This window comes from Triturus cristatus, chromosome 2_1 (assembly GCF_964204655.1).
Source record: "Triturus cristatus chromosome 2_1, aTriCri1.1, whole genome shotgun sequence".
NCBI lineage: Eukaryota > Metazoa > Chordata > Amphibia > Caudata > Salamandridae > Triturus > Triturus cristatus.
The window spans coordinates 633,038,916-633,066,361 of record NC_140581.1 but is presented as its reverse complement, the minus strand read 5'-3'; the positions used below and the strand labels follow the sequence as shown (position 1 = coordinate 633,066,361).

Sequence of the window (27,446 nt, the reverse complement as noted above, 5' to 3'; positions counted from 1 at the left end):
TGTGTGTTGGAGTGTATAAATGGCTATAAGTGAGAGTGTGTGATTGTGAGAGTGGCTGTATGGATGAGTGTGTGCTTGTATCAGTGATTGTATAAGAGCGTAAGAATGTGCTAGTATTTGTATGAGTAATTGAGCTGGTGTTTGTATAGGTGAGTAAATGGCAGTGTGATTAATTATTTGCATGACTGGCTAGGTTTGTGAGTACTTATATGGATGAGGGGTGGTGTGTGAGTGTCTATATAGGTGTATGAGTGCATATGATAGTCCTGTACTGAGTGACCATAAGTATGAGTGACTGTACGGGTGAGTGAGTGGATGTGTGTGTAAACCTAAGAATCAGTGAGTGGGTATGTAGTTATTGGTGTTGGAGTGTTTATGGTTTTCATGGCAGTCTGTAATTTAGAGTAGGTGCATCAAAGATTATATTAGGGTGTGAGGAGGTGCATTAGATTATCACGTGGATGATGTAATCAGTGATGTAATTTGAGATGTCATCAGTAATGTCACTGACCATGTCATGAATGATGTCATATGTGATGTCATCAGCAGTGCATTGCAGGGCGCGAGTTATAGTTACCTCAGCTAACTATAACGGCCGAATTTCTCTGGTTTTGTATGAGTGAAATGTCCAACCAACTATAACGTCCTGAAACCTGTGGTTTTTTCAGTGAATTTCAAAGGTTTTTTAAATGCTAATTTCTAACTATAACGTCCCTGAAACCTATGGTTTTTTCAGTGAATTTCAAAGGTTTTTTAAATGCTAATTCCTAACTATGCCTACAGAGGTAGGACATGTACAGAAAGAAGAACAAAGGCACAGAAAGCACCAAGAGAAATGTAGAAAGAGGCAACAAAAGTCCAGAAAGACAAAGAAAAGTGCAGAATCAAGCAAGAGATATGCAGAAAGAACCAGCAGATGTGCAGAAAGAGGCCTTGTTGCAAAGTCATCCTGTGCCCCCAACTTTTTGCTGACTGGTACTGGTGGTAACTGACTCTGACTAACCAGGCCCAGAGCCAGTGCTATGCTGAAAGACACTTACACTATGGGCTGGGGTACCCCTGTGATTGGCATGACCTCCCCTGGAAGGCCCTAGTACATAATAGGGCAGGGGGATTACAACTACCGCTAACTCAGAGGTGCAGAAAGAGGCATGAGAAGTGCAGAAAGAAGCAACTGAGGTACAGAAAGAGGCAAGAGTGGTGCAGCGAGAGGGAAGAGAGTTATAGAAAGAGGCAAGAAAGTTGCACAAAGAGGGAAGAGGGGTACAGAAAGAGGCAGGAGAGGTACAGAAAGAAGCAAGTGAAGTGCAGAAAGAAGCAACAGAGGTGCAGAAAGACATGAGAGGTGCAGAAACAAGCAAAGAGAAGTGCAAAAGGAGGCAAGAGAATTACTGAAAGAAGCAACAGAGGTTAAGAAAGAACCAAGAGAAGTGTAAAAAGAGGCAAGTGAGGTGCAGAAAGAAACAAGAGCAGTGCAGAAAGATCCAACAGAGGTGCAAAAAGAGGCAAGAGGAGTGCAGAAAGAGGTAAGAGAGGTGCACAAAGAGGCAACAGAGGTATAGAAAGATGCAGTCGGTGTGCAGAAAGAAGCAAGTGAGGTACAGAAAGAGGCAAGAGAGGTACAGAAAGAGGCAAGAGAATTGCTGAAAGAAGCAACAGAGGTGTAGAAAGAAGCAAGAAAAGTGCAGAAAGAGGCACGTGAGAGGCAGAATCAGGCAAGAAAAGTACAGAAAGAGGGAAGACGAGTGCAGAAAGAGACAACAGGTGCAAAAAGAAGCCAGACAGATGCAGAAAGAAGCATGAAAAGTACGGAATGAAGCAACAGGGGTGCAGAAAGAGGCAAGAGAAGTGCAGAAAGAAGCAACAAAAGTGCAGAAGGAGGCAAGAGAACTGCAGAAAGAGGCAAGAGAGTTGCAGAAACAGGCAAAAGATCTACAGAAAGAGGGAACAGAGGTGCAAACAGAGGCAAGAGAGGTGCAGAAACAGGTCAAAGGAGTGCAGAAAGAGGCAAGAGGGGTACAGAAATTTGCAAGAGAGGTACAGAAAGAAGCAAGAGCAGTGCAATAGAACCAACAGAGGTGAAGTGAGGTGCAGACGGAGGCAAGAGAACTGTAGAAAGAGGCAAGAGAGTTGCAGAAACAGGCAAAAGAGATGCAGAAAGAGGGAACAGGTAGGCAGACTGAGGCAAGAGAGGTGCAGAAAAAGGCAATCGGGGTGCAGAAATTTGGAACAGAGGTACAGGAAGAAGCCAAAGCAGTACAGAAAGAACCAACAGAGGTGCGGAAAGAGGCAAGATGCAAGAGGGGTACAGAAAGGGGTAGGAGAGGTACAGAAAGAAACAAGAGGGGTACAGAAAACGGCAGGTGGGGTGCAGAAAAAGGAAGAGAACTGCAGGACGAAGCAACAGAGGTGCTGAAAGAGGCACGCAGGGTGCAGAAAGAGACAAGTCAGGTGAAGAAAGAAGGAACAGAGGTACAGAAAAAGGCAAGAGTGGTACGTAAAGAGGAAAGAGAGGTGTAGAAAGAGGCAAGAGAGTTGCTCAAAGAGGGAAGAGGGGTGCAGAAACAAGCAAAAGGGGTGCAGAAAGAAGCAAGTGAGGTGCAGAAAGAGACAAGAGAGTTACAGAAAGAAGCAGGAATGTTACAGAAAGAAGCAAGTGAAGTGCAGAAGGAGGCAAGAGAACTGCAGAAAGAGGCAATAGAGGTGCAGAAAGAGGCATGTGAAGTACAGAAAGAAGCAAGATAAGTGCAGAAAGAAGCAACAGAAGTGCAGAAAGACGTGACAGAAGTGCAGAAAGAGGGAAGAGGGGTGGAGAGAGAGGCAAGAGGGCTGTAGAAAGAAACAAAAGAAGTGCAGAAAGAAGGAACAGAGGTGCAGAAAGAGGCAAAAAGGGTGCAGAAAGACATAAGAGGGGTACAGAAAAAGGCAAGAGAGGTGCAGAAAGAGGGAAGAAGGGTACAGAAAGAGGCAAAACGGGTACAGAAAGAAGCAAATGAGGTGCAGAAAGAGGCAACAGACATGCAGAAAGAGGGAAGAGAGGTGCAGAAAGTTAAAGAGATTTGCAGAAAGAGGCAGGAGAAGTGCATAAAAAGAAAGAAATATGCAGAAAGAAGCAGCAGAAATGCAGAAAGAGGCAAGAGAGACGCAGAAGGAAGCAAGAGTGGCTTGCACACCATTAGTACCAATTTAACACCCACATTTAGCAATAAGTAACAGGTGACCATTCTAAGTTTGCAAAGGGCCTTCCACCACGCTGTAACACTTGTCGCTGCATTTTTGGCAACGTTTGAACTGTTTGAGCTAGAAACAAGGCTTTTTTTGTTCAAATCTGCAGATTAGGGAGCAGATGATGAATTTTGTGGCTAAAAGCAGGAAATGTATAACTGTGCGAAAATCGGTGGAGCCACAAAGTCGCATAATTCCAGTGGCCCTCCTCATACTTCTGACTAGGTTCACAAGTGCTCCTCAGTGATTCCTTCTTTTTTTGTCTCACTGAATTCATAGTTGAGCTTCTATGGAAACGAAGAAGCCTAAACCTGACATTACCACTCCGCAACACAGACTACCATACCACATAATTACTTTCCATAACACATAATCCCACTCTACATAATTCCTATACACTAAATACCACATACTTTCTATCCACATAATTTCACTGCACAACATACCACATAATTCCACTACACACAATGCACATCCACTCCATTCCAAAAAACAAAACGGCGATAACTCTAATTCTCGCAAATGCAAAACCTATTACATTGCAAACACTTCTTTAACTAGTAGTCGTGTTTGCAGAGTGGTGGAGAAAGGGTGCTGGTCCTCCGACCAGCGCTCAGGAATTCCGCTGCATAGGACTTACAGGAGGTACCAGGAAGGCTTATTGGCCCCCAAAGTCCCTCAGGAGTAAATTGGACTTCATCCCCCATCCCGTAGTCTGCCAGGAGGCATGTTTGCAGAGTGGTGGAGAAAGGGGGGCATGGCCTCCGAAGACATTTTAGCAATCCCTCTGTGTGCGACTTACTGGAGGTAATAAGAGGGGTAGTTAGCCCCCAAGGACATCCTTGGGGACCAACGACCCTTCCTATTACCTCCAGTAAGTCCCACACAGCAGGATTGCTAAATTCTCATAGCAGGCCATGCCCCCTTTGCCCACTAGTCTGCAAACACGCTCCCTGGCGTGCTCTTGGATGGGGATTGAAGTCCCCTTCACTGCTAGGGGTCCTTTAGGGGTTAACTAGCCTACCTCTTACCTCCAGTAAGCCCCACACAGTGGGATTGCTGAGAGATTGACAAAGGTCATGCCCCCTTTCCCCACCACTCTGCAGGCGTGCCTCCTGGTGTGTTGGGGTATTGCGGGTTCCTGGGGGCCAACTAGCCCACTAGGTTCTTCCAGTAAGTGCCACACACCTGGATTGCTGAGAGTGGGCCGAGGCCAAGCCCCCTTTTTACACCACTCTGCAAACACGGCTCCTGGTGCACTGCTGCTTGGGGGATGAATTCCACTTGTGTTCTGACTATTGTCATATCCTCTAGCTTTGACAGTTTTTTTGTTGTGGCTGCCGTGAGTTTTTTGAACACCTGGTGAGAGAGATGCTTGCCCCAGGTCTTGGTGAGTGAAAATTCAATTAACTTATCTTTGAGGTGTCGCCTGTAAGACAAGCTTGAGCCCGCTACCTCTAGTTCAAGCCAGATTAGGCCATGCATAGAGTCATGCGATGCAGGTCTAAGCCTGAGACAGAAGTTTAGGAAGCAACTGCCTCTGGCCCAATATTGTTTTGTAATGCTGAATTTAAGTCTTACTTGCACTGGTGACACTCTCTTTGGCAAGCGAAGGCAGCTTTGTAGATGCGAGTAATAAATGTGTCCACCTTGGCAAACCTTCCTGCCCAGGGTGATTTCGCTCCCATAGGTTAATGTGGGGATGACTTTTGCTTTCAGCACCTGAAGAAGGGGATAAACTCAGTCCTAACCATTTCTGAGCAACAGATGAAAGAGCAACCATTAAGCTGAAGCTTTTGTTATTCATAGAATGCTGATGAGATTTGAATGATCCAGGTAGATGCCCAAATATTTGTACTCACAGCTGAGATGGAGCCAGGTACCGTTGGTATGACACCTCCCATGATGGATTATTTGTGGTCCGAATGTAATCAATGTGGTTTTTGTTTGATTGATTTCTAGCCTGTTCCTGACAGTGTAGGCAGGTAAGATGGAAAGTTGACGCAGAGGCCAGTCTTTCTTTGGCTAGGAAGCACAAGGTCATCTGCATATAGCAGATTGTTTATACGTTGACCTCCCAATTTGGGTGGGTAACAGTTTGCTTTATCACAGGGCAATATATAAGTTAAATAGCAAGGGAGCAAGCATGCATCCTTACTTCAGCCCAGATTTTGGAGCGATCACATGCTCTCCATGCCACTGGAGTCAAGCTATCCTGGCCGATGAGGGGTGAAACCCTGAAATCGGTTCTAGGATGCTTGTTTCCAGTCCAGGGAGGACCTGGCCTGGCAGTTCGGTCTGGATTGTTCCAATGAGGCACAGGGTCAAGACTGATTTGCAAATGGCTGGGTTCAAACTGGAATTGCATGGTGAGCAAAAAAACAATGGATTTAGGCCCAGATCTCTGTACTGGGGTGAATGTATGACATTGCTCTGCATTCTGTCCATCAATTGTTCTTTTTGCCTTTGTCACCCCGAGTGGTACGGGTATGGCCAGACGTGGGTCCTGTGCTCTCTATACCACTGGAGTCAATCTATCCTGGCTGATGAGGGGTGAAACCCCGAAACCGGTCCTAGGATGCTTGTTTCCAGTCCAGGGAGCACCTGGCCTGGCAGTTCGGTCTGGACTGTTCCCATGAGGCACAGGATCAAGACTGATTTGCATATGGCTGGGTTCAAACTGGAATGGCATGGTGAGCAAAACAACGTTGGTTGTAGGCCCAGATCTCTGTACTGGGGTGAATGTATGACATTGTTCTGCATTCTGTCCATCAATTGTTCTTTTTGCATTTGTGATCCGAGAGCCATCTCCTAGTTTGACCCGCACCCAGGTGTTAGTGTACAACTGCTCAGTTGATCTCAATAAGGTAACTGGCAAACCCAAGACCTCCAGTTTGCACCATGAGGGGCCCCTTGGTATGCTGTCAAATGCAGCTTTAAAGTCAACGAAGCAGGATTTAAGCACCAGTTTGTATCTGAAGGTTTTGTCACATGAGGGCCAGCGCCATCAGATTTGAAGTAGCATTGATTTCTCTGCCCAGGCTTTTAGATCATCGAGTAGCAGGCATTGTTATCAATTAAAGCAATCAGGCAATAGTGGCAAGGATCAGATTTCGGGCCGCCTTTAAAAATTGGCTGGATGATGGAAACTCTCCAGGACACCGGAATGCTGTTAGTTACCAGGCAGTATTTGAAATAGGAAGGTAGCACCTTGGCCCGAAATGTAGAGCCAGATGTAAAGAGGGCTGTGGGGAGTCCGTTGGGACCAGGCACCCCATCTTTCTGCAGCCCCACCAGATTCAGGACACAGTGTTCCTCTTTTTGACTAGATCCATGGAAATCAGTAAGTGATCTACTATTGAGTGTGTTCGTTGCAGGCATTTTTGCAGCTTCAAGAGCAGCGGTGCGATCACTTGACAATCAATGAAGAGATTGTGTGGCCGTACAGTGAGTGTCTGATGAAAAGTGTGACGTCAGGAATGAGACCTAAGCAGATTCTGTGATGTTCGCGTTGGTGCCCATCTTGCTTCTGGTTGTCACTTGATTAACTATTGACCAGAATTGTTTTGTATTCTTTTTCTTGCTTATGAACAACATTCAGGTCCAGAAGTCCTTGTTTCTTTTCTTTTTGCTGTGCCAGATTGATTTCCTGAAAAGGGACCTTTATTTGTTTAGAATGATTTTTGCGGTTGGAGAGGTCGGCCACTGAACAAGGATGCACATGTTGTGGTTAACTTCACCTTTCAAGACCTTCTGGGATTCTGTCATTTTAAGTTTAGAAGGGAGATCGCATGGCTTTACGCAGGAAGGGAGATTGACTTGAAATTTCTGAAGGATTTGATCTGTGAAGAGCGTGCCTGATGGGGGAGTTTCTTTGGGCAATTGATGTAGTGTATTGAGCTCTGACCCATGACAGAGACTCTGGGCTGATTTCATTGTCCCATTTCAGCCGTTTGAAAATTTCTGTGCACACTCCGGTGCTGGTGGAAGGAGCAGCTTCCAATTTTGTTGGGTCTGATGGAAAAATAGATTTGCTGCATTCTATGGTTGCTTTCAATTCAAGCCCCTAAGGAGAAAGCGTCAATGTACTTGAAGATTGGAGTTGTGCTTAGGAAGTTAAACAACCACTGCAACACCATTGTCTTGAAAAAGCCACAGAGCACATGAGGGAGGTACTAGCCTGGTGTATATGTCTCTGACACATATTACCATTTGAAGGCACTATGAGCTAAACTATAAAAAGCTTTGGGCCTGATTTAGACACTGGAGGAAAGAGTACCATTCATCAGAGTGGCAGAGAACTTAACATCTGGCACCCTGACGACCCATAGTCTATCCTACTGAGAGATGACCACCAACCAAGTGGTCATCTTTGTACATTGAAAGGAACTGCCTTCTTGGTGGCTCCCTTCAAAGTACAATAATTTGGTGGACAGCCGCCACAGGTTTTGACGGACATCCACCAAAATGTTAACATTATTTTGTTTTCCAAAAACAAACTCCCAAAGTGGGAGCTTGTTATTGAAGAACCAAAAACTAGAGTCTGGCTGCCGATGACAATGGCCACCTGGGAACAGGGCTCAGCTGCATCAGGAGGCCTGAGTGATGCAGTGGCATTGCCAGTACAGTTTATTTATTTAGGAGCTTATAAAGCGCACTAATACCCGAAGGTGTCCTGGCGCTGAAATGCTGATTAACCCTGAAGACCGAGGGACTAATCCTTAAATAGCCAGGTCTTCAGCCCCTTCCTGAAAGGCATAAGTTCATCCTCCCTCCTAAGATGTAGTGGGAGACGATTCCAAATGGTGGCGGCACCAAAGGAGAACATCCTTCCACCCCAGTTAGCCTTTTTTATTCTGGGAACCACCACAAGGTTGTTTTCAGCGGAGCGTAGTGCCCTCCCTGGTACATACCGCTTAAGACAATCTCTCATAAACTCTGGGCCAGAGCCTTTCCGGGCCTTAAAAACCATACATATGGCCTTAAATTGAGAGCGTCTGTGAATTGGGAGCCAATGTAATTTCCTCATTCCTTCCCTAATTGAGATAAACTTGGGGGCACCGGTCAACAGTCTTGCTACTGCGTTTTGAACCACCTGTAGTCTGTACAGATGTTTTTTCCTCAAATTGAGGTACAAACTATTACAGTAGTCGAGGCGTGACAAAACTAAAGCAGAGACAGCTAGCCGGAAACCATCCTTGGGAAGGAAGGATTTTATCTTCCTAAGAATTCTGATAATATGAAAACAGGAGGAAACCACTGCGCTGACCTGACCACCAAAGTCCAATTTCTGATCCATCAAGACGCCTAGGTTCCTAGCTTTTGAGGTAGGTACTGGTGGCTTCCCTAGGGCCTCAGGCCACATAGCTGGCGACCAGGTATTTGGATTGTTTCAGAATATCATGACCTCTGTCTTGCCGGCGTTCAGTTTGAGGCAATTCGCGGCCATCCAACCAGCAATATCTTTAAGACAGTCATGACACCTTATTGTCATATCCACTTTAGATTCTCTATGGATTGATAACAAGATTTGCGTGTCATCAGCATATGAAGTAAGTTGGAGGCCATAGGATCTAATCAAATCTCCCAGGGGGCTAACGTAAACGTTAAAGAGCGTAAGGCTGAGGGAAAACCCTTGCGGGACCCCACACGGGAGAGCAAACGGCTTAGATACCTCAGCCCCCAGCTCCACGGTTTGGGTCCTATCGGTCAAAAAAGACTTCAGGAGACTCCAAGCCGTACCTACCACTCCTGTCTTAGCAAACCGGTCCATCATAACACCATGATGGACCGTATCAAATGCAGCGGACAGGTCAAGCAGAATCAGGACTGCCTCTTCCCCCTGATCCACCGCCTCTCTCACTTCCTCTGTCGCCTTAATCAAGGCCAGTTCTGTGCTATGTCCAGCACGAAACCCGAACTGCGTAGAATCCAGGGCCTTCGTTCTCTCCAAGAAAAGGCTAAGTTGCTTATTTATGGCCTTCTCAAATAGTTTTGCAGGCAGAGGGAGCCGCGAGATAGGTCTATAGCTGGTAGGGTCACTTTTATCTAGAGTTGGTTTTTTAATTAGGGGTAAGATGGAGGCCACTTTCCATCTCCTAGGGTAAGTGCCTGCCTTAATAATGGCGTTGAATAGCGGAGTTAACGTGGAGGCAATCACCACTGAACACTCTTTAAGGACTGCTACCGGACACGGATCACTAGGGGCCCCTGACCGTGCAGTCAGCATGAGACCAGTGACCTCTTCAGATAACAATGGGGTAAATTCCCTTAGTTTATCCTGCGGCCGTCCTGCCCCAGCGACACCCCATTGTGCTGCAATACCACCCTCTCCATAGATTTCTGCAAAGGATGAAAAAATCCCTGCCACTTTAGTCTGAAAGAAGGTGGCTAAGGTCTCACACATATCCGCACTAGTAGCTGAAATAGGCACAGCTGGAGTTGTAAGTTTGGTAACAGTCCTAAACAACTCTCTAGAGGAAGAACTGGCCCTCTCAATTTGCTCCGTGAAGTATGTTTTTTTAGCTTCATTTATTAGATTTTTATAAATCGAGAGGCTCCTTTTATAACTTTCTTTATTAGCTGGACTGTACCCATTCCGCCATTTCCTCTCCAGTTTCTTGCAAGCAGTTTTGGCCATCTGCAGAGATTCTGAAAACCATGGTGCTGAAGGCATCGTTCTTTTAGGTGTAAAAGATTTTTCAGGTGCAAAAATATCGCAAGCCCTCTCAATCCACTTGGAATATAAGTTAACAGCATTATTCACATCCTCTGGGATACTAGGGGCATTGCGACTTAGGTGATTCCTCATTTCAACCCTGTCAATCTTTTTCCAAGCCCGGCACAGAATCTTCGCCCTTGGCTTAGAACTAGACAGGGTCTGAGAGTCAGGGGCAAGTGTGAAAATTATGGCAGCATGGTCTGACCAGGGAAGAGGCAGGATATCAGTAATGGCAAGATCATGTCTGTTTGAAAAAATGCCATCTAGGGTGTGCCCTCCTGTATGCGAAGGTCCTGTCACCCTTTGTTCCAGCCCACCTGCAACCATAAGTTCCGTAAGTTGCAGATTATCTGGGTCTAAAGGATCCTCCAAATAGAAATTAAAGTCCCCCTTGACGGTAAACGAGCGGGCACTGAGACCATCCTCTACCAGAGTACCAAGGGCTTCCAAGAACGTTCTTCTGGGTCCCGGGGGACGGTAAATCAGAAGTGCTTTAAATGTGTTCTGGGGAGACAGGCGCACAATGATAGATAAGGCCTCACAAACATTATTGGAGGCTGTGGAGCCAGTTGAACCAGTGCAGTGGCCAGCTTTTTATCCATGCTGCCCCCGGGTCGCAACTGTTTCAACCACTGTGCTGCCCAAAGTGACCTTCGACATGCAGGAAGATGGCGCTGCTTCTCATCTGGCCCAACATGGCCTTGGGGAGGGCACAGCCATGCCAAAGTGGGTCATGGGGCAGGGCTCAGCTCATGGGCCCAACACTGGGTACTAGGGAGCAGAGGAGGCAGCCTGCCCTCCCCATCTCTGCCCATTCTGATCTTTTGGCCCCTCTTGCCCACCATGACGTGGGCTGGAGCATGAGCCGGCCAGACTCGGGCCCAAGCAGTGGATGACGTGGAGCAGTGCATGGGCGGCATGCCCACGCCAACATTTAACTGCGACCTTCCCAGCCAATTGCGGGTTTTGAGACCCCAGATCCCTGCGGGTAGAGTGTGGCAGGTGCCTAATGCCCTGCGCAGCTTTGGAAGATGGCCACTTGAACTTGGGGCCTGCAGGAGCCCCGTGAGCGCTCGGCCTCCTGGGGGGGGGCTGCTACCTTCTCATTAGCTTCATCAGCCTTTCATAGGCCGTGGCTGGCTGGCCCCTTGCCTGACTCCTGTGGTGCCTGTTGTGATTCTGGATGGGCTCGGCAGTCCCTTCCCCCACCATCGGCTCCCTGGACAGAAGCTGGGGCAGGACCGTAGGCTCTAGCTATCCGCTTGGGTCATTCCAGCACAGCGGGGCACATTAGGGGACAGGGCCCTGGCAGCTGGAATAGACGTGCAGCCAGTGCCTGTCGCTCCATGTGGCAGGGGCTTGTTGTGGCCTAGAGGACCCTTCCGGCCCGAGGAGGACCCAAATTCCCACAGTGGGACCTGCCGTCAGCCTGCTGCCCCCCTCCTTAGACCCTTGTGGACCTGCCTTTGGGCCCCACACCATGTGGAGCAATGCATCCCAACCACGATGGTGCAGTGGAGAACCTTAAAGTGCTGAGTCTTGCTGCCCGTGGGCCTGGCCCCTGCAACAGATCCACAGAGGTCACCCTCACCCTTCGCCTATTCTGGTCCTCCTTTCCCTCACAAGTTGGAGCTTCGGGGCTCCTGCGGAGACTTGCTGTACACCACGGTGGGGAGAATGGCCTTTCAAAGAGCATCATACAGGGGGCTGTGTCGCCACCCTTTTGCAGCCCACACCACCCTTGGGCCTATGAAGCCTGCCTCTCCTCCCTCCAGGGCGGACCATTAAGCTAGCTGTTGGGACCCTCGCTGGACCATCTGAGGGGTTGTGTGCCCTCCTCTCGACCATAACGCCGAAGATGCCTTCGGGAAACTCGGCCTGCCAGTTGCTCTTCACAGAGGTAGCTTCGCTGTCCCACCCCGTGACTGCCCCCGCCTTGGTGGCTCCACCTCAGGACCCATACGATGGACCGGTTTATGCAGGAAGTCACCATGGTGTGTCGTCGCCTGGAGGGCATGGATGCAAAGATGTCCAACCTCGCAGCGGAGTCAAGGTTTATCTAGGCCAACAATGCTGGCTTCAATGACAGGTTGGAAGAGGGGTGTAAATATGGCATGTCAGTTACAAGCTCACTGACCTGGAGGACGGGAGCTGCAGGGACAACCTCGGCTTCTTCGGCTTTCCAGAATGAGCGGAGGGGTCTGATGCCCGCAGCTTTCTCAGGCACCTCTTTACCACCCTTATGTGGGATGTCCGTCTCCAACCCTCTGGTGATAAAGCGGGCCTACTGTGTGCTTCCTTCACCGTTAGCAGGTTCAGCAACTCTTGATGGCAGTTAATGCCCCTGGCCAATATGACTTTGAGGGCCACGAGATTTGGACTTTTCCTATGAGACCAATGGCAAGAGGAAGGCCTTCCATGGCCTCAGTCCCCGTTTGCGCAAGCTTGACATCAAATGTGGCCTCTTTGAACCCGCACGCATGTAGATCACGATGGTTGGCAAGTCCAAGGAGTTCCTTGATATAGGGGAGTCGCAAACTTTTCTGGAGAGTCTCCTGGACCGGGGGATGGACACTGCCTCTGTTGACTCATCGACAAAGGCTCAGCCAGCGGACACCCTCCCCTTGGAGGCTGAGGACCAGGGCACCTATATGGGCCAACACCTGGAAAGATTTCAAGACCACTGTAGCAGGTCCCATAGTGGCAAGGACAAGGCGATTGGAGCAGTGGCAGAGCTTACACAGGACCATAGACGTGGCAAGTCCCGCTCCCAGCTTAAAGGTTGGCCATGAATTGCTGCCTACCTGTGCCTTCAGCATCCTCTGATTGTTGGATTGCTATTTTCCAAGTGGCCGCTGTAGGAAAGTGTCTCTTTTGGACATGGTTAGCCCCCACTTTTTGCCTGGAAATAATGCAATTTTGACTGGAAGTGCACAGGATCCCTGCCGACCAGGTCCCCTGTGCCAGAAGCTCTTTCCCTAAACTATACCTTTTGTTTCCCAATTGTCCCAACTTCAGTACTCTTTGTAAGTCCCTAGTAAATGGTACCCATCGTGCCTAGAGCAAGAACTCTGACCTGGCTCTCCTAGGGGACATCGCAGTGGACCATGGTCTTGTAGATGTCTGGCACCTCTTGCATATGGATAGGGAGTTCACATTTCTCTAACCGTTGCATGGTGCTCAGTCCCATTTGGATTACTTCTTAATTTCTCAACCGGTGCTTGCCATTTTGTGCAGATTCTTGAGGGCATGCTCTTGTACAACTCCCCGATCCTCCTCTCCCTGGATCTGGGGATGTCCAGCCCTGGCCGCAAACGGTGGTGCCTTAATATCTCCCGTTATTGGTCTCCCCTCAGCTCCGTTCCCATGTTACGAGCACAACCGGGCATCTGTCGCCTTGCTGCACACTTTCTGGGTGGCTGCCAAGGCAACTATTCAGGCCATTTAATGATAGATGCTGCCCTCACGAACATACCAAAAGCTAGGCATCAGAGGGCCTTGGAGGCTGACACTGCATCCTACCCGCCTTGGTCCCCCTCCGGTGCTACCTGGAAAAGGCCTGAATGGACCTTAATGCGCTCTATACTTCCAAAGCTGAGTATTCACTGCAACTGCTGAAGGGTCGGCATCAAGAGTCGGGTGAGAAGGCGTGGAGGTTGCTGGTATTGCAACTTCACCAGCAGGAGACTGCGCTAGCTTTCCTAGCCTTCAAGTCCGATCGCAGTTCTCCCCAATCCTGGGAAGTAACTCCTCCTCTGCAGCAGCTACCGCCCCAGTTCTCTAGTAAATGGAGATATCAATATCTTAGTTGGGGTTCTGGAAGCTTGTTCTTAGGAGCCCAGCATCAGCGCGGCTGAGAGCAAACATTGCTTAATAAGGTAAGGCAAGGAATCATAGGCATTACAATTGTAAGGCAACACAACAATAGCAAAAAAATTGACATTTCGCAAACAGACGGGCCATGACCAATTAAGGCAGGGACTTGTTCATTAAGATTGTTTTTACTTCATGTTTGAAAGCAGCCGTGTAGGGGATTCTGCGATTTTCCGGTGGGAGAGAGTTCCAGATCTTAGGTGCCGCGCCAGTTAATACTTACACTGTTAATACCTTTATTTCACCCAAATGCTCATTTAAGAGCAAGCTTTGTGGCCCAATAAATGTTTCAAATCCCAATTAAGTCACTCAGTCCGTAGTACTTTTAGGACCATAGTGAAAGGGTGCCTGCTTTGTGGGGAATGATTATTTATGTGCAGGAAGGTGTCCCTTCCTGCACATAAGCAATCTTATTCCTGCACATAAACAATCTTAAATGGCGATTTGTAACTTCTATGTGTGCTGCTTGTGTGCAAAAATGAGGAGAAATAAAGCATTTCTCCTCATTGCGGCCTGTTAAGATCAAGTTTTCCCTGGTCTTAATTTTGGCGCTACCCCATATTTACGCCACTCTTGTAAATATGAGGCAGCGTCAAAATCAATGGGTGTTGCGGCAGAACGCCCACCGCAATGCCCATTGCCCACCCCTTTCACGCTATGTGTAGCATGAAAGTGTGCCTTATTTACAAGTCAGAGTTAAGCCATGTTAAGTGGCTCAGCGATGCCTTGCAAATAAGATGAAGCCCATATCACCACCAGAACATCAAAAAAAGTGAAGTTTTTTTGGCGATAGGGCCTTGTAAATATGCCCCTAGTTTTAATTTTGAAGTAGTTTGTGTCTCTCTCTGTAGATTGATTTGTTAATGGAGTTTCGAGAATAGGCCTCATAAGGGACAGTGTGTCCTCTTCTATCCTCCTCTAACTCTTTACAATAAAGCAAAAGTCACTTGAAACGTGTCATGAAATAAAGATTTGCTAACATTGAAACAAACATCAGAAAGCATCTTTTGACCTTATTAAGGCTACATGGAAGATGTCCTGGCAGCGAAAATCTGAAGTTAAGTGGATTAGCACACTGACCTACCTGTGTACCTCATTTAATTTAATTGGAGTCAGAATTTTTGGCCCTTATTTATGAGGCGTTATGCTACCGTCATGTCCATTTTTTGTGACGAAGGGCGGTGTAAACCAATGCGCCACATTGCGCCATATTTCCAAAGTGACACATCTAGGCGCATGCGTCACTTTGTAAACCCCAGCGCTACATAATACCTGCATCAGGTATAATGGTGTTCCCCCATAAAAAAGGCTTGTAGAAGTAGCACAGTGAAATCTATAAGATTTTACCGCGCCACTGCTACAAATTCACTGTGTCAAATCCTTACACGTACCTCACAGCAGGTGTAAGGACTGACGCAGACCCTTTTACATGGGACTCGCCCATATGTAATGAGACATTGCTGTAGTTGCGTCTGTTTTGCGACACACTCCACTAATGTGCCATTACTGCACCACCAGATACATCAGTATTCCTGACATATCTGGTCAATTCTTGCGACATGGAGTGCCATACTATAAATGAGGCGCATCCATCGTGTCGCAAGGAGTTCACACTGAAAAGTGTTGCATAGCTGTTTTCAACCAGCAATGCAACACTTTTCATAAATTAGGCCCTTTGGATTTTCGAACTTAAAAAAATTAAAATTGTGAAAAAGTGATCACTGAGTTGTTAGTCATATAGGGTGTGAACTACACTTTTTTTTGTGCATATATATGTAACTTGCACACATTGATTTACGAGTTCAAAGAATCCTCAAAAGGAGAAAATGTACTCATAAACTGATGGACACATTTGTAAATTTTATACCACAGGTGGCGAGTGGATATTCCCGGACTGAGAAGCCATAGAAAGCTTGAGAACACTCACAAACCTCTCAGAGACGTTTTGAGGCATGGGCAAAGAGGGCAATTGCCCAGAGCCCCAACCTTTCAAGCCCCCCCATCCCGGGAAAATGAACTTTCTCTCTATTTAACCACTGACTATTATATTCCTCTATCTAAAGGCTCTCCATCTCTACCCACCTCTATCTTGGCTCCACCTTTCTACCCAGCGTCATTTTCTTTAGGATTTTAGGGTCATGGGCAAGACATATTAAAACTGTTGTTGTGTGACCCTGTTAAAGCTTAACATTATTTCTTGTTTGGCATCATGCAGGCTTGAATTAGCATGGAATGGGTAAAGCAATTCAAATTACTTCCATACCTGGGCCCCAAACTTATGTCTTGCCCCAGGTCCCTTACATAAGATGACACTACTCTCCACAATACATGTCCACCTTGGAAATGGTCATAGCCTTACTCTTGTAAAGAGCAAGAGTAATACCCATTTAAGTGTGGGAATGGATCAAAAACATCCACAAAATTAGTTTGGAAAAAAAGGCATTTTTCAAAAGAACAAAAAACATAGTTTTTCCATGCAGAAAACAAAAGTACAATTGCAGAAATGTGAAAGTATATTTGCATGTGGAAAGCTCTTCACATAAGTGTCAGTAATTTTCGAAGGAATCACTCAATACATTGCAGTGTGGGATGTATGTGAGACACTTCATTGCCTGCATATGTCATAGTCCAGCGTCAACCCCAGCTCCCATTATGTCAAAGCCCCTGCTGATGCAGCCTGAAGGACTGAACTCACAAACCTCCTATAACTACATGTCAAACGAAGTGCAAAGCTAATGGCAACATATTGGTAGAAACAGTCCTCCCCATTAAAACATCATGTAAGAAATTGGGTGTCTGATTGGCAGAGGTATGCACCCTGTCCAAGCATGAACCACAATCCTATTCAGGGTAAGCCATCTAAATACCTTAAATTAACCTGTGCTCACTATTGGGTAGCTTGGCACAGAGCAGGCGGGCTTTACTTAAGAGGCAATGTGTAAAGTATTTGTGCAACACTTCAAACAGTAGCTCAGTGAAGCACCACAAAAAGGTTTCATACCAGTTTATAGGAATTGCTTATATTTTTATGAACAAAACAATTCCAAATTGACAAAAATCCAATAAGTATAACCAGAGTTATAAATTTCTAAAGAATAAATGAAAATATTGTGCTTAAAGCGCCAACCGGAGACATCTGGTCGTGCTTGACTGGGGTAAGCTCAAAAGTACGGGCCAACCATGATTGAGCGCAAGTTGGATACAGAGACCAGCCGTGGCCCACTGAAACAGTACCTTGCATGCACCGACCGCAGACGATGCAAGAAGAATGGGAGACAATGCATCCTTGTTGAGACTTTCGATGAAGGCGATTCATCAGTTCCGAGCTGCGCAATGTCAAAGATGCATTGAGAGTCAACATGCGAGAAGCACTGGAGCGATGCATCATCATGGAACCACTGGGTTGTAGGCAATGTGAACAGCATGAATAGAAGCGCAGAGACGCGCAAAGTTGGGGTTGTGAAGTCCACAGTATGTGCTGCAGCAGCGATGCATCAGCGTTGAGGGAGATGCACTGGTTCTGCTCAGAGCAGCACCATTTAAGCGTTGATTACCGCAGTTGCAGCACTTTATACCCATTTTCAAGGAGCCAGGTTTGGCACTACTTGAAAAGTCCTGGTACTCTTGGTTCAAGTGAAATGGGTCAATCCTTCCTCAGCAGGGCAGATGGTAGCAGGCAGCAAGGCAGCACAGCAGAAAAGCAGACTGGCAATCCTTGTAGCAGCACATCAGTCATCCCTCCTGGCAGAGTTCTTCATAGGTCCAGTAGTGTCTGATTTAGTGGGGTCAGAAACCCAGTATTTATACCCAGTTGTGCCTTTGAAGTGCAGATGACTTTAAAGAGGGGCTTTGAAGTACACAGAGGTCCTCCGTCCCATCCCTGGTTCCAGATTCACTTCAGGGAGTTATGCAACCCTTTGTATGGGGACAGGACACTGCTTATTCAGGTGTTAGCTCCTCCCTCCCATCCTACCAGGATGGCCTATCAGGATGTGGATGGCCAATTAGTCACACCTAAGCTCCCTTTATTTGTGGCTGTCTAGAGGGAATGCACAGAGTCAAGCTCTTACCTACCCCAGACATGTATTTGAGACAGGCTGCATGCACACAGGGCTAAGAGCAGAAGTGGCTTATTCAAAATGTTAATGATAAATTCACCTTAATCACTAAAGAGGACTTATTATGACCATTTCTATGATATGAAACATGATTCAGCTACTCCTTCTCAATCTGGAATTACAACTTGTAAGGAATTCCCAATGTTAACCTACGAGAGGGGTAGGCCTCACATTAGTGAAAAACAAATGTGGGTGTTTTTCACTACTAGGACATGGAAAACTTTAAAGTATATGTCTTACCTTTCGATTACACAACACCCTGCCCTATGGAGTGATTAGGGACTCCGTTATGGGTGACTTCTATGTTATGAAAGGGGAGTTTAAGGCTTGGCAAGGGTTTTAAGTGTCAAGTCCACATAGCAGTGTAAACTGCACACCCAAGCTTTGTAGTGGCAGGCCTGCAACATGTTTATAGTGGTACTTGTATGGGTGCCTCACTCAGTGCTGCAAGCCCACTAAAAGCATTTCATGGGCCCTGTAGTGCCCTCTAATAGGGACTTATAGATAAATTAAATATGCCATTTGTGGATAAGTCAATCAAACCATGGTTTAGGGGAGAAGCACATGCACCTTAGCACTGGTTAGCAGTGTTACCGTGCTCAGTCATAAGGCCAACAAAAAGAATTCAGCAAAATTGGAGGCACAAAGGCAAAAAGTTTCGGAGAAGACCACCACAAAGCTGTCAGGTCTAACACATCATATTGAAGAAGCCTCAAAGAATATGTAAACTACGAAAGGGCACACATTTGACATAACCTGAGGCACAGATGCATTTTGCCTCATGCAAGGTGACTACAGGTTTGCAGTGTTGACATTGTCTATTTCATTGCTAATCCCGCACCCACCTACGTCCATTCTCACCGACACCAGAATGCTAACATCTGCTGCATGTATAGGAAAAAACAGCCAGTCAGGCGGTGGGCCTGAGGGTTACAGGTCAGACTCTGAAGAGAGACCACAGAACTTAAAACTGTTCTGATGCAGCCCTTAGTGGATATTGTCTCTTGGCTTCAAAAAGTTGTTCAACAAAAAATAATTTCTCTGTAATGTGTGGCTAATATAATACATGGCTGAGAACTACCTGGACTTTGGTGTTTGTCACCACTGGTTGCTCCTTGTTGCAGGCACAGTCGTTGGCCTAAAAGAGCTAACCTGTAACCTGTACAGCCCTCCGTACAACCCTGTGCTGCACCATTTTCTTAACTAGAGTAATGTTTTATTTTGTGGCATAGTTGCAGTGCTATGCAATGAACCTGGCTACTTCCTGCTCTGTTCCAGTGTCACTTGTTTGACATGAAGGCAAATATGTCATTTGAAATGTCATTAGTGATATCACTGCGTATGTCATGACTGTTGTAATATGTGAAGTCATAAGCAGGGCACTGCGAGGTGTAAGTTATAGTTAGAACAGCTAACTATAAGTGCTAGAGTTCTCTTGTTTTGTACGAGTGAACTGTGAGCCCAACTATAGTGTCCCTGTGACCTTTGGCTTTTTCATTGAATTTGTAAGGTTTTTTATTCTATTCCCTAATTATAACGTTCCTGTAACCTTTGTTTTTTTCAGTGAATTTCTAAGGATTTTTTTAATTTTATTTCCGAACTATAACGTCCCTGTAACCTTTGGTTTTGTCAGTGAATTTCTAAGGTTATTTGAATTTTATTTCCTATCTGCAACCTGTTGACGTTTAATTTCTGTGACATGAGCATTGTGCCAGAATGAATCCTGCTGTGTTCTTATCCAAGAAGTGGCCACCGTTTTGTCCAACTGGAGCACTTTCTACTGGCTAACTAGTAAGTGCTACATCATTGGGTAAATGTATAGTGCATCTCCTACAATACAACTGTGTTAAGGACCCAGAGAAAATGTCTCCAGTGACCTTGTGTGTCTGTAACTTTGCCAATGTGATTGTTCCTCAAGCGTCTTCACCAGATATCTTTAGAAAGTAGAACTGCAGAGAAAACACACTTGGATGATTTGGGGGCAATGCAATTGTATTGCCAGGCACGAAGAACGCATCTCCAACATAGGTGGGAAATGTGCTGGGGGGTTGTTTTAGTAAGCTGTCCATCATCCTGGGAAAAGACGTTGCATACCACATATGTATATGAGTTAGGACCAAAAGAGTGAGGCTTGTAGGCAAGTTTACATACTTCTAGCTTGCAAAAGTTTAGAACACGATCTCTGGTCTCAGCAGCAGATGTCAAGAAAGAACCACCTCATGACAGACACCCTATGAGATTTTACGCTCAAGAAAAGCAAGGATGCAAACACCTCCATCAAGGATTACAGATACATTTTCGAAGTGGAAATGCAGAGAAAACACTCTTGCTTTGCCTTGGCCATGCCCACGAAATTATGGCGAATAGTACTTTCCAGAAGTAGGGCTTCAACTCAGGCATCAGCTTTCTTTATATCCATAAGTGCTTCTAATTGAGGTTTAACTTCTGTTAAATGAGCATCGTGCCAGTCTGAATCGTGCCATGCGTATTAATCCAAGAAGAGGACATCGTTTTGTGCAACACCTCTACGCAACAGGAGTACTTTCTACTGGCTAATTAGTAAGGGCTTTCTTGTTGGGTAAATATTTAGTGTGTCTCCTACAATGCAACTGCATAAAGGACACCAAGAAAATGTCTCCAGTGACCTTGTGTGTCTGTAACTCTGCCAATGTAAGTGTTCCTCGAGTGTCTTTATCAGATAACTTTACAAGGTGGAACTGCAGAGTAAACACACTTGGATGATTTTTACTTTGCAGAAGTAAGTGCTTCTTTGTTTGGGGGAGATGCAATCCTATTCCTAGGCATGAGGAATGTGTCTCCAAAATGAAAGGGGAAACACATTGGGGGATTCATTTAGTAAGCTGTCCATCATCCTGGGAAAAGGGCGGGAAGACGTTGCATACCACTAATGTATATAGGGCGGGGATAAATGGGCGGGACTTGTAGGCAAGTCTACATACTTATAAGAACACAATCTATGGTCTCTGCAGCAGATGACTAGAAAGAAGACCCTTGTCATAGACACTATATGAGCTATTGCCCACGAGAAAGGCAAAGATGCAAACACCTCCATCAAGGATTACCGATAACTTTCACAGTGCAATGTTTTTTGCTTTGCCTTGGCCATGCTCACGAAGTTAGGATGATTAATTCTTTACAGAAGTGAAGCTTCACCTCAGGCACCTGCTTTGTTTAGTAAAGGGAGGGGCCACGCAGCCCCCTCCACAGGCCAATTTAAGCCACAGGGACCCCATCCCCTGGGGCCCAGACTTTTATTTTTTTAATAGGCGAGAGGGGCTGCGTGGCCTCCTTCCTGGGCTGATTTTGGCCTGGGGACCAGCATTTTTGTAATGGGGAGTGGGCACCAGGGCCCCCATCCCGGGCTGATTTTGGCTCCTGCTTCTCTGGGTGCCGTCTGCACTGGGACCACAGGGGAGCCTGTAGGACCCAGCAGTCCCTGCCAGCTCCCTGCCTCCTGCGGAAGCTGGCATTGCTGTCACACACAGGGACCTGCTGGAAATGCAGCCCCCCCTGTGTGTGAAAGCAATTTGTCTGTTTCCCTGCTCGCTTGACAGCAGGCAGGGAAACAGACGAATAATGCTTGTCCCCCCTCCATTGCAGTACAAAGCCCCGAATAAGTGGTACTTCCCGGCCCTGGTGAGACCGCGCGGCACCCCTTAATTTGAAATAATTGTCCAAGAGAGGTGGCTGTCCCTAGGGTTGTGGGGGGGCCCCACAGGCCCGCATTAATTTCATGTTTAGTCCCGGGGAGGTGGCAGTCCCTGGGTTAAGGGTGGGTCAAGCATGCCCATCCACATACATGTTGTAAAGGGCCCCAGGGAGGTAGTGGCCCCCAGGCAGCAGGCCCCTGCATTCTTTTATAAACATTTTCCCCTGGAAGGTGGTGGTCCCCAGAGCTTTCATAAGCCATAGAAGGGGAGACCCGTGCGCCCCCTCCTGTTTAAGTGGCATGCCCCAGGGACCTGGCCTACCCGAGGAGTTAATTAAACACAAGCGCAATATTGAGTTTTTTTGTTTTTTTTAAAATGCTTATTGGCCTGTCGGGGTATGGGGTTAGGGTATTCCTACCTTTCCCCATTTCTTATATTTTATGTTTTGTTTGGGACTTCCAAGTCCCAAGATGGCTGCCAACACTCACTGGTTGAAGTGTTGGCATCCAATCACAGCTCTACAATTCCCTGTACGAGCTCGTTATTTTTCAAGAAATCATCACGGCCACAGATGTCACTAACTGTATTTTCTCTAATTTCTCAACAACTTCGGAACAGATTTACGCCAAATAAGAATAAGTGGAATCTGTGTAACCTCACCTACCTCTCTGCCAAATTTGGTGTAATTCCATTCAGCGGTTCGGGTCCTATGGGAATTAAGGGGCATATTTACAAGCTGGCGATAAAACATTATCGCCGCTTTTGCGGCCGTTTTCGGCTGAAAAGCGGCGATAATTTTATCGCCTAATTAGCAAGGCCACGCTAAAGCGTGAAACCTTGCTTTAGCGTGGGGATTCCTAACGCCCAGCTTTGCATCTCTAATGTGATGCAAAGTGGGCGTTCCTGACCTAACATGACAGGAGAAATGTCGCTAAGCGACATTTCTCCTATCATCAAGCCCCACGCTATGAAGCATAGCGGCAGGAAAAGTAGCGATAACCCCTGTTATCGCTACTTTCCTTATGCCTGCTTCCGGACTGACTTAGCCATGATATCCCATGGAAGGTGGATATCATGGCTAAGTTTGTGAGTCCCTATCAGCAAGCTAACGCCACCCTACGTGAGGTTATCGCTGGATAATCTCACGTTAGACAGTTAGCGTGAGGATTTTTATCACTGAGGAGATAAGCGTTGCTAATAGCACGCTATCTCCGCGATAAAAATCCACGTTACCCGGCGATAATTATCCTCATGCTAAGAGCGCTGAGTGATAATTATCGCCGGCTGTTGCTGATATGCCCCTAACATGGGAAACTCACCTTTTGTGATCCCTCTATTTCTCGACCCCTACTTGACGGATCACCCTGAAACTTTCCATGTGCAACAACAATCACCCACACAGGTTTTAGGGACAATTTTGTGAAGATTCGTCGCATGGCGCCATAGATATAGGCAAGTCAAAAAATACTACTGGTGGTCGCCAGTATGTAGTTATAGACCATGTTTCCATAGGAAAGCATTTTTCAATTTGTCTATAACTTTGGCGCCGTTTGACAAATCTTCACGAAGTTTTCCAAAATAAAGTGGTCCGGGGATTCTTGCTGCACATGGAAAGTTTTGGGGGGATTTGTGAAGCGGGGGCTGAGAAAAATGGGTTGAAAAGAGGACCAATTTGCAATGTTAATCCCCGTAGCAACCTGTCAACATGACTACAGCCCGAAGCACTGAAAGGAATGATTCCACATTTGACAGAAAGGTGGATGTTGTTATGCAGATTGTGCTTTTGTTATGTGGTGCACTGAGACGGCCAGCCAAACAGTTATGCACATTGATAACAGTGCATATCACTCCCTGTGGGTACCTGTTATTCCCCTTGGCCCCACCCCCAACTCCCTGGGACACAAAATAAAACAATACCAAACTGCGGTTTATTATCGTTTTAGTTTTCTTTTATTTTTCACTGCTGGATTCTGCCATAGCAGGGGAGGCGCCACTGAAGCTCTAACTCAGAGAAATATCTACTTACATTAATTCACTTTACACTCTGCAGGCGCATCAAACAAGTGTTCTGTGCTGAGCCACCAAAGCCCATCATGATACAGCCCCTGTTTCTTCAAAAAGGGACCAAAAATAAATTCTGTTGCTGGATCACAGTTTAATGTTGAACTTTAAATGTGAACCTGTAGGTATTGTACCTGTGGCTTTGACGTTTCTTCCAGGAGTTGCACTTGAAATCCATTATATGCAAACATATGTAAACATAATCGTTGCTGTATCTGACTTACCGATCAGAACTATTTGCTTATTTACATGTTTAGAGTTTGAAGTACTTTACCCTATACATTTCAAAACAATAAGTTGTAATTGTCACAATGGAGCTGGGAGACCGACGCACTTTGATAAAGCAATTTCAGTCACACTGACAATCTACTCTTCTTCTTTGGGTCTCTATTGCAACATCAGTTGCTCCACCGTCCCTCCTAATCCTCCACAACGGCACCCCTTGAGCGATTGACAAGATAGCCAGCGGCTGTATTATGTGCTAACTACTACCTTTACGTGGTACAATACTAGTAAATGCTTCCCTTCTGTCTCCCGCAGTTCGTGAACGCACAGTAGGAATTACTAAAGGAATTGGTGATTATCCATGGGGATTTCGAATTCAGTTTTCAAAACCTATCCTAGTGACCGAAGTGGATACTAGTAAGTGACATGCTCTAATGTTTTACACTGATTGGACTGCAATGGAATATTTACAGAACTGGGCAAAGTTAACTAAAATATAAAAATGTTCTTACAAATATGCCTATAAATGATGAAACATTTCTGTGACAATATTTCTTGAAAATGATTATACCTTTGATAAGAAGATCTCAAGCCTTTAAAACAGCCTTCAATATAGATATTATAGGAATGTTTTTATCTTTTCAAGCATTCATGTAATTATGTAATTGTAGTGAACATGATATGAAGCACCAAACTAGTCACTTCCTAACTTTGAGCTCAGTACTGATATATGTGTAATGATGATGTGTGGAGTCTGGTATCCGGATATCTGAGGATATGGACCTTAAGTGACAAAAACGTTAATTGAGGAGCTCATAACTTTGAATTGTGCAATCAGGGTGTATGTGTTACGTTAATATGCGTGTTCATGCATCGATTCATTGTGCATTGTAACATACTATATATTTTCAGACAGAATGAGCACTGCACATTATTTTATAGATTTAGGTTTGCTTATGGATAACATCTGTTTTTATGCACAGCTTAGTCTGTGTATATAACATGGACTGCTTTTAAGAATACAAGTGGTCAATATGTACAAATTCTGAACACTATGATGACTAATTACTCAATGTAGAATGAAGAGTATGTCCAGCCAATTTGTGTTTTTTATGACTTATTAAACCTGATGAATTGGGCATTTTCACATACTAAGCCAATGCTTTGTGCGCATTCATGTATTCAGCTTATGCTGTAAAATGGAAAAAAAGGTAATTTAGAAGGTATTTCTCTGTGTGGGCAATTCTTAATGGGAATTCTATGCACACCACTTCCTGATTGCCCGTGCCCCCGCCCACCGCAGGGATCCGGTTGGAATAACAGTGCCACACTAACGCGGATCTCCACCAACCGGTTCTGGCGGTAGGGGTAGGTCGGTCAGCGCAGTGTCGCTGAGTTACGGTGAGTGTGGGACTTTCAACGGATGTCAGGAATACGATCCTCTTGACATCAACAATCACGCTGGCGGTGAGTCGCAGTAACCGATGCGGCAACTGCCTGCAATTCCATACGCACGCTGCCTTATTAAGAGCATCATTATCGTTTTAGTTTTATGGGTACAGAGGCAAGGCCCCGCACCGCCCTTTCCACATGCCACCACCTCACTCAGGTGTGTCTGTATGGCAGTCTTAGTTGGGGCAGGCTCTCCTGTGCACCTGGCTAACGGTGATCATGCATCATTAATTATATTGGTGCGTTTTGAATGGTTGCTTTTGCCAACTGGCCACTCGTCCTCACCAGTGTTGGGCGTTTGGTGTATGGCTGGATACCACCTGATACTCCGTTATGGTACCTATAACATTAACAATGCTTTTCTTTAGGATACTATATCTTGAGGTGTCACAGCCCCACCAGACACTATTGAGGTGCAGTTACTAGAGCCTTAGGGTGAGTTCTACTGTTCTCCGTGAGCTACTGCTCTTTGATGATTATAGCAACCATTTTTATATATTTCTTTTTGATATCACGTGTGTTGCTTGTCACACTATCACTATATGTGACACTGTGAGTCAGTTGCACCGACACTTTTGGATCACTTATTGTTTCATCAAGCGAGAGCTACACTGTTTAAAAGTATACATTGTGACTAATGCTTTGTTCGTGTATACTTTTTGTTTTCGTTTAGATCTCCATTAATATATGTAGGTCAATTACCTCTGACATGGTAGGTGGATTTGTCTTAAACTACCACGGTGTGTAGATAGTTTGCACATGGTCCTGATGAATTGCCGTAGGATCCTTAGGACGTTTGAGGCAAGAAACATGTTGACCCTATTAGAGTAGAGAGTTAGGATCTTGAAACATAATTTTCAGATGAGTCGCCACTCTACCCCCTTTTTTTAATCAAGTGGGAGCCATTCTATTCAAATTAATCTTTGGACTACCCAATCTGTTTTAGCCTTCACTAATCACACAACACATCTACTCTTCCTCAGGCCCCTCACCCACACCTCACCAAATGGCATGGAACAAAAGATCTCCGCCAAAGAGTCCCTCATTGGGTGCCCGTTGGGTATTGCAGCGCCGACCCCACGAGGAGCAGACCCAATGATGAAACATGACACCTAGCTGGCTGGGTGTTTGAGGGCCTTAGTTCCGAAGGGAGGAATCCCCCTCCCTACTCATCCACTATAGGACTAACCTGTCCTGTAGTCTGCTTCCGGTGTACCTCTCTCCACCAAATTTTTTATTGACCCACCTAGGAACCGCATACCAAATTTGTTGTTTTAGATACTTGGGCATGTATGCTGGACCTGACCAAAAGCCCTGTTAAGTCCCCTCTTCTTGATGAACAATTCTTAATGAGAGAATTAGGAAGACTGAAGAAGACGATAGAATTCCACATATTTCTTTCAGTAAGACACACCAGATATAGCGCATGGCCATGATTACCAGGTGCGGTGGAAGCACAGGCTCCCGTTGTTCTTAAATGGAGAAAAAGTGATTTTAATTGAGAGCTATTTTATATGCCTTTACCAGGTCAGCGTATGCAGCGAGATATTAGTGTATTTGTAGTGGTAGGGTATAGGCCTAAAAGACATGTTTATGTTGGTGTCTCATGTAATATACATGCAAGGAGTTATATCTGAACTTAAACCCCTGTCTGGTACAAACAGAAATTCTAGTTATCATTGTAAAATAGCTGGCAAATGACCTCATTACGAGTCACTTGGTGTTTGATGCAATATATATCAGACCCATATGAGATAAATAACAGTAGTTACTACACGTTTTGGAATTATCTGGGACACTCATAACGACAGGCATGATAGTCAGACAACAAGATCTATAGATCTGGCGGAACAGTACATTTTCAAACACCTGATCACCTGTTCAGAAGCTCAAAGGATCATGTGAGTTAGAATTACCATCATAATGAACACCTCAGCAATTAAAAATACGATTGATATGAAAGCTAAATACATCTCAAACATTGTTTCTCACACATCCTTAACCCCTTAGTCTTGCACCCTTAATGTATTATACTATATATTATTCATAATTTTTGCTACATCACCAAATTCTGTACTGGAAACATATGAATCCATACTT

The 27,446-nt window shown here is 45.8% G+C and overlaps 1 protein-coding gene across 1 annotated transcript in view; it reads left to right on the top strand.

Annotated features, from left to right (window-relative positions):
- Positions 1–27,446, top strand: part of LOC146865704 (uncharacterized) — a 632,622-nt gene that overhangs the window by 242,902 nt on the left and 362,274 nt on the right. The window contains exon 5 of the mRNA XM_085640187.1: positions 24,210–24,311. Coding sequence (XP_085496313.1) covers positions 24,210–24,311 — 102 coding nt within the window. The remainder of the gene's footprint in view (positions 1–24,209; positions 24,312–27,446) is intronic.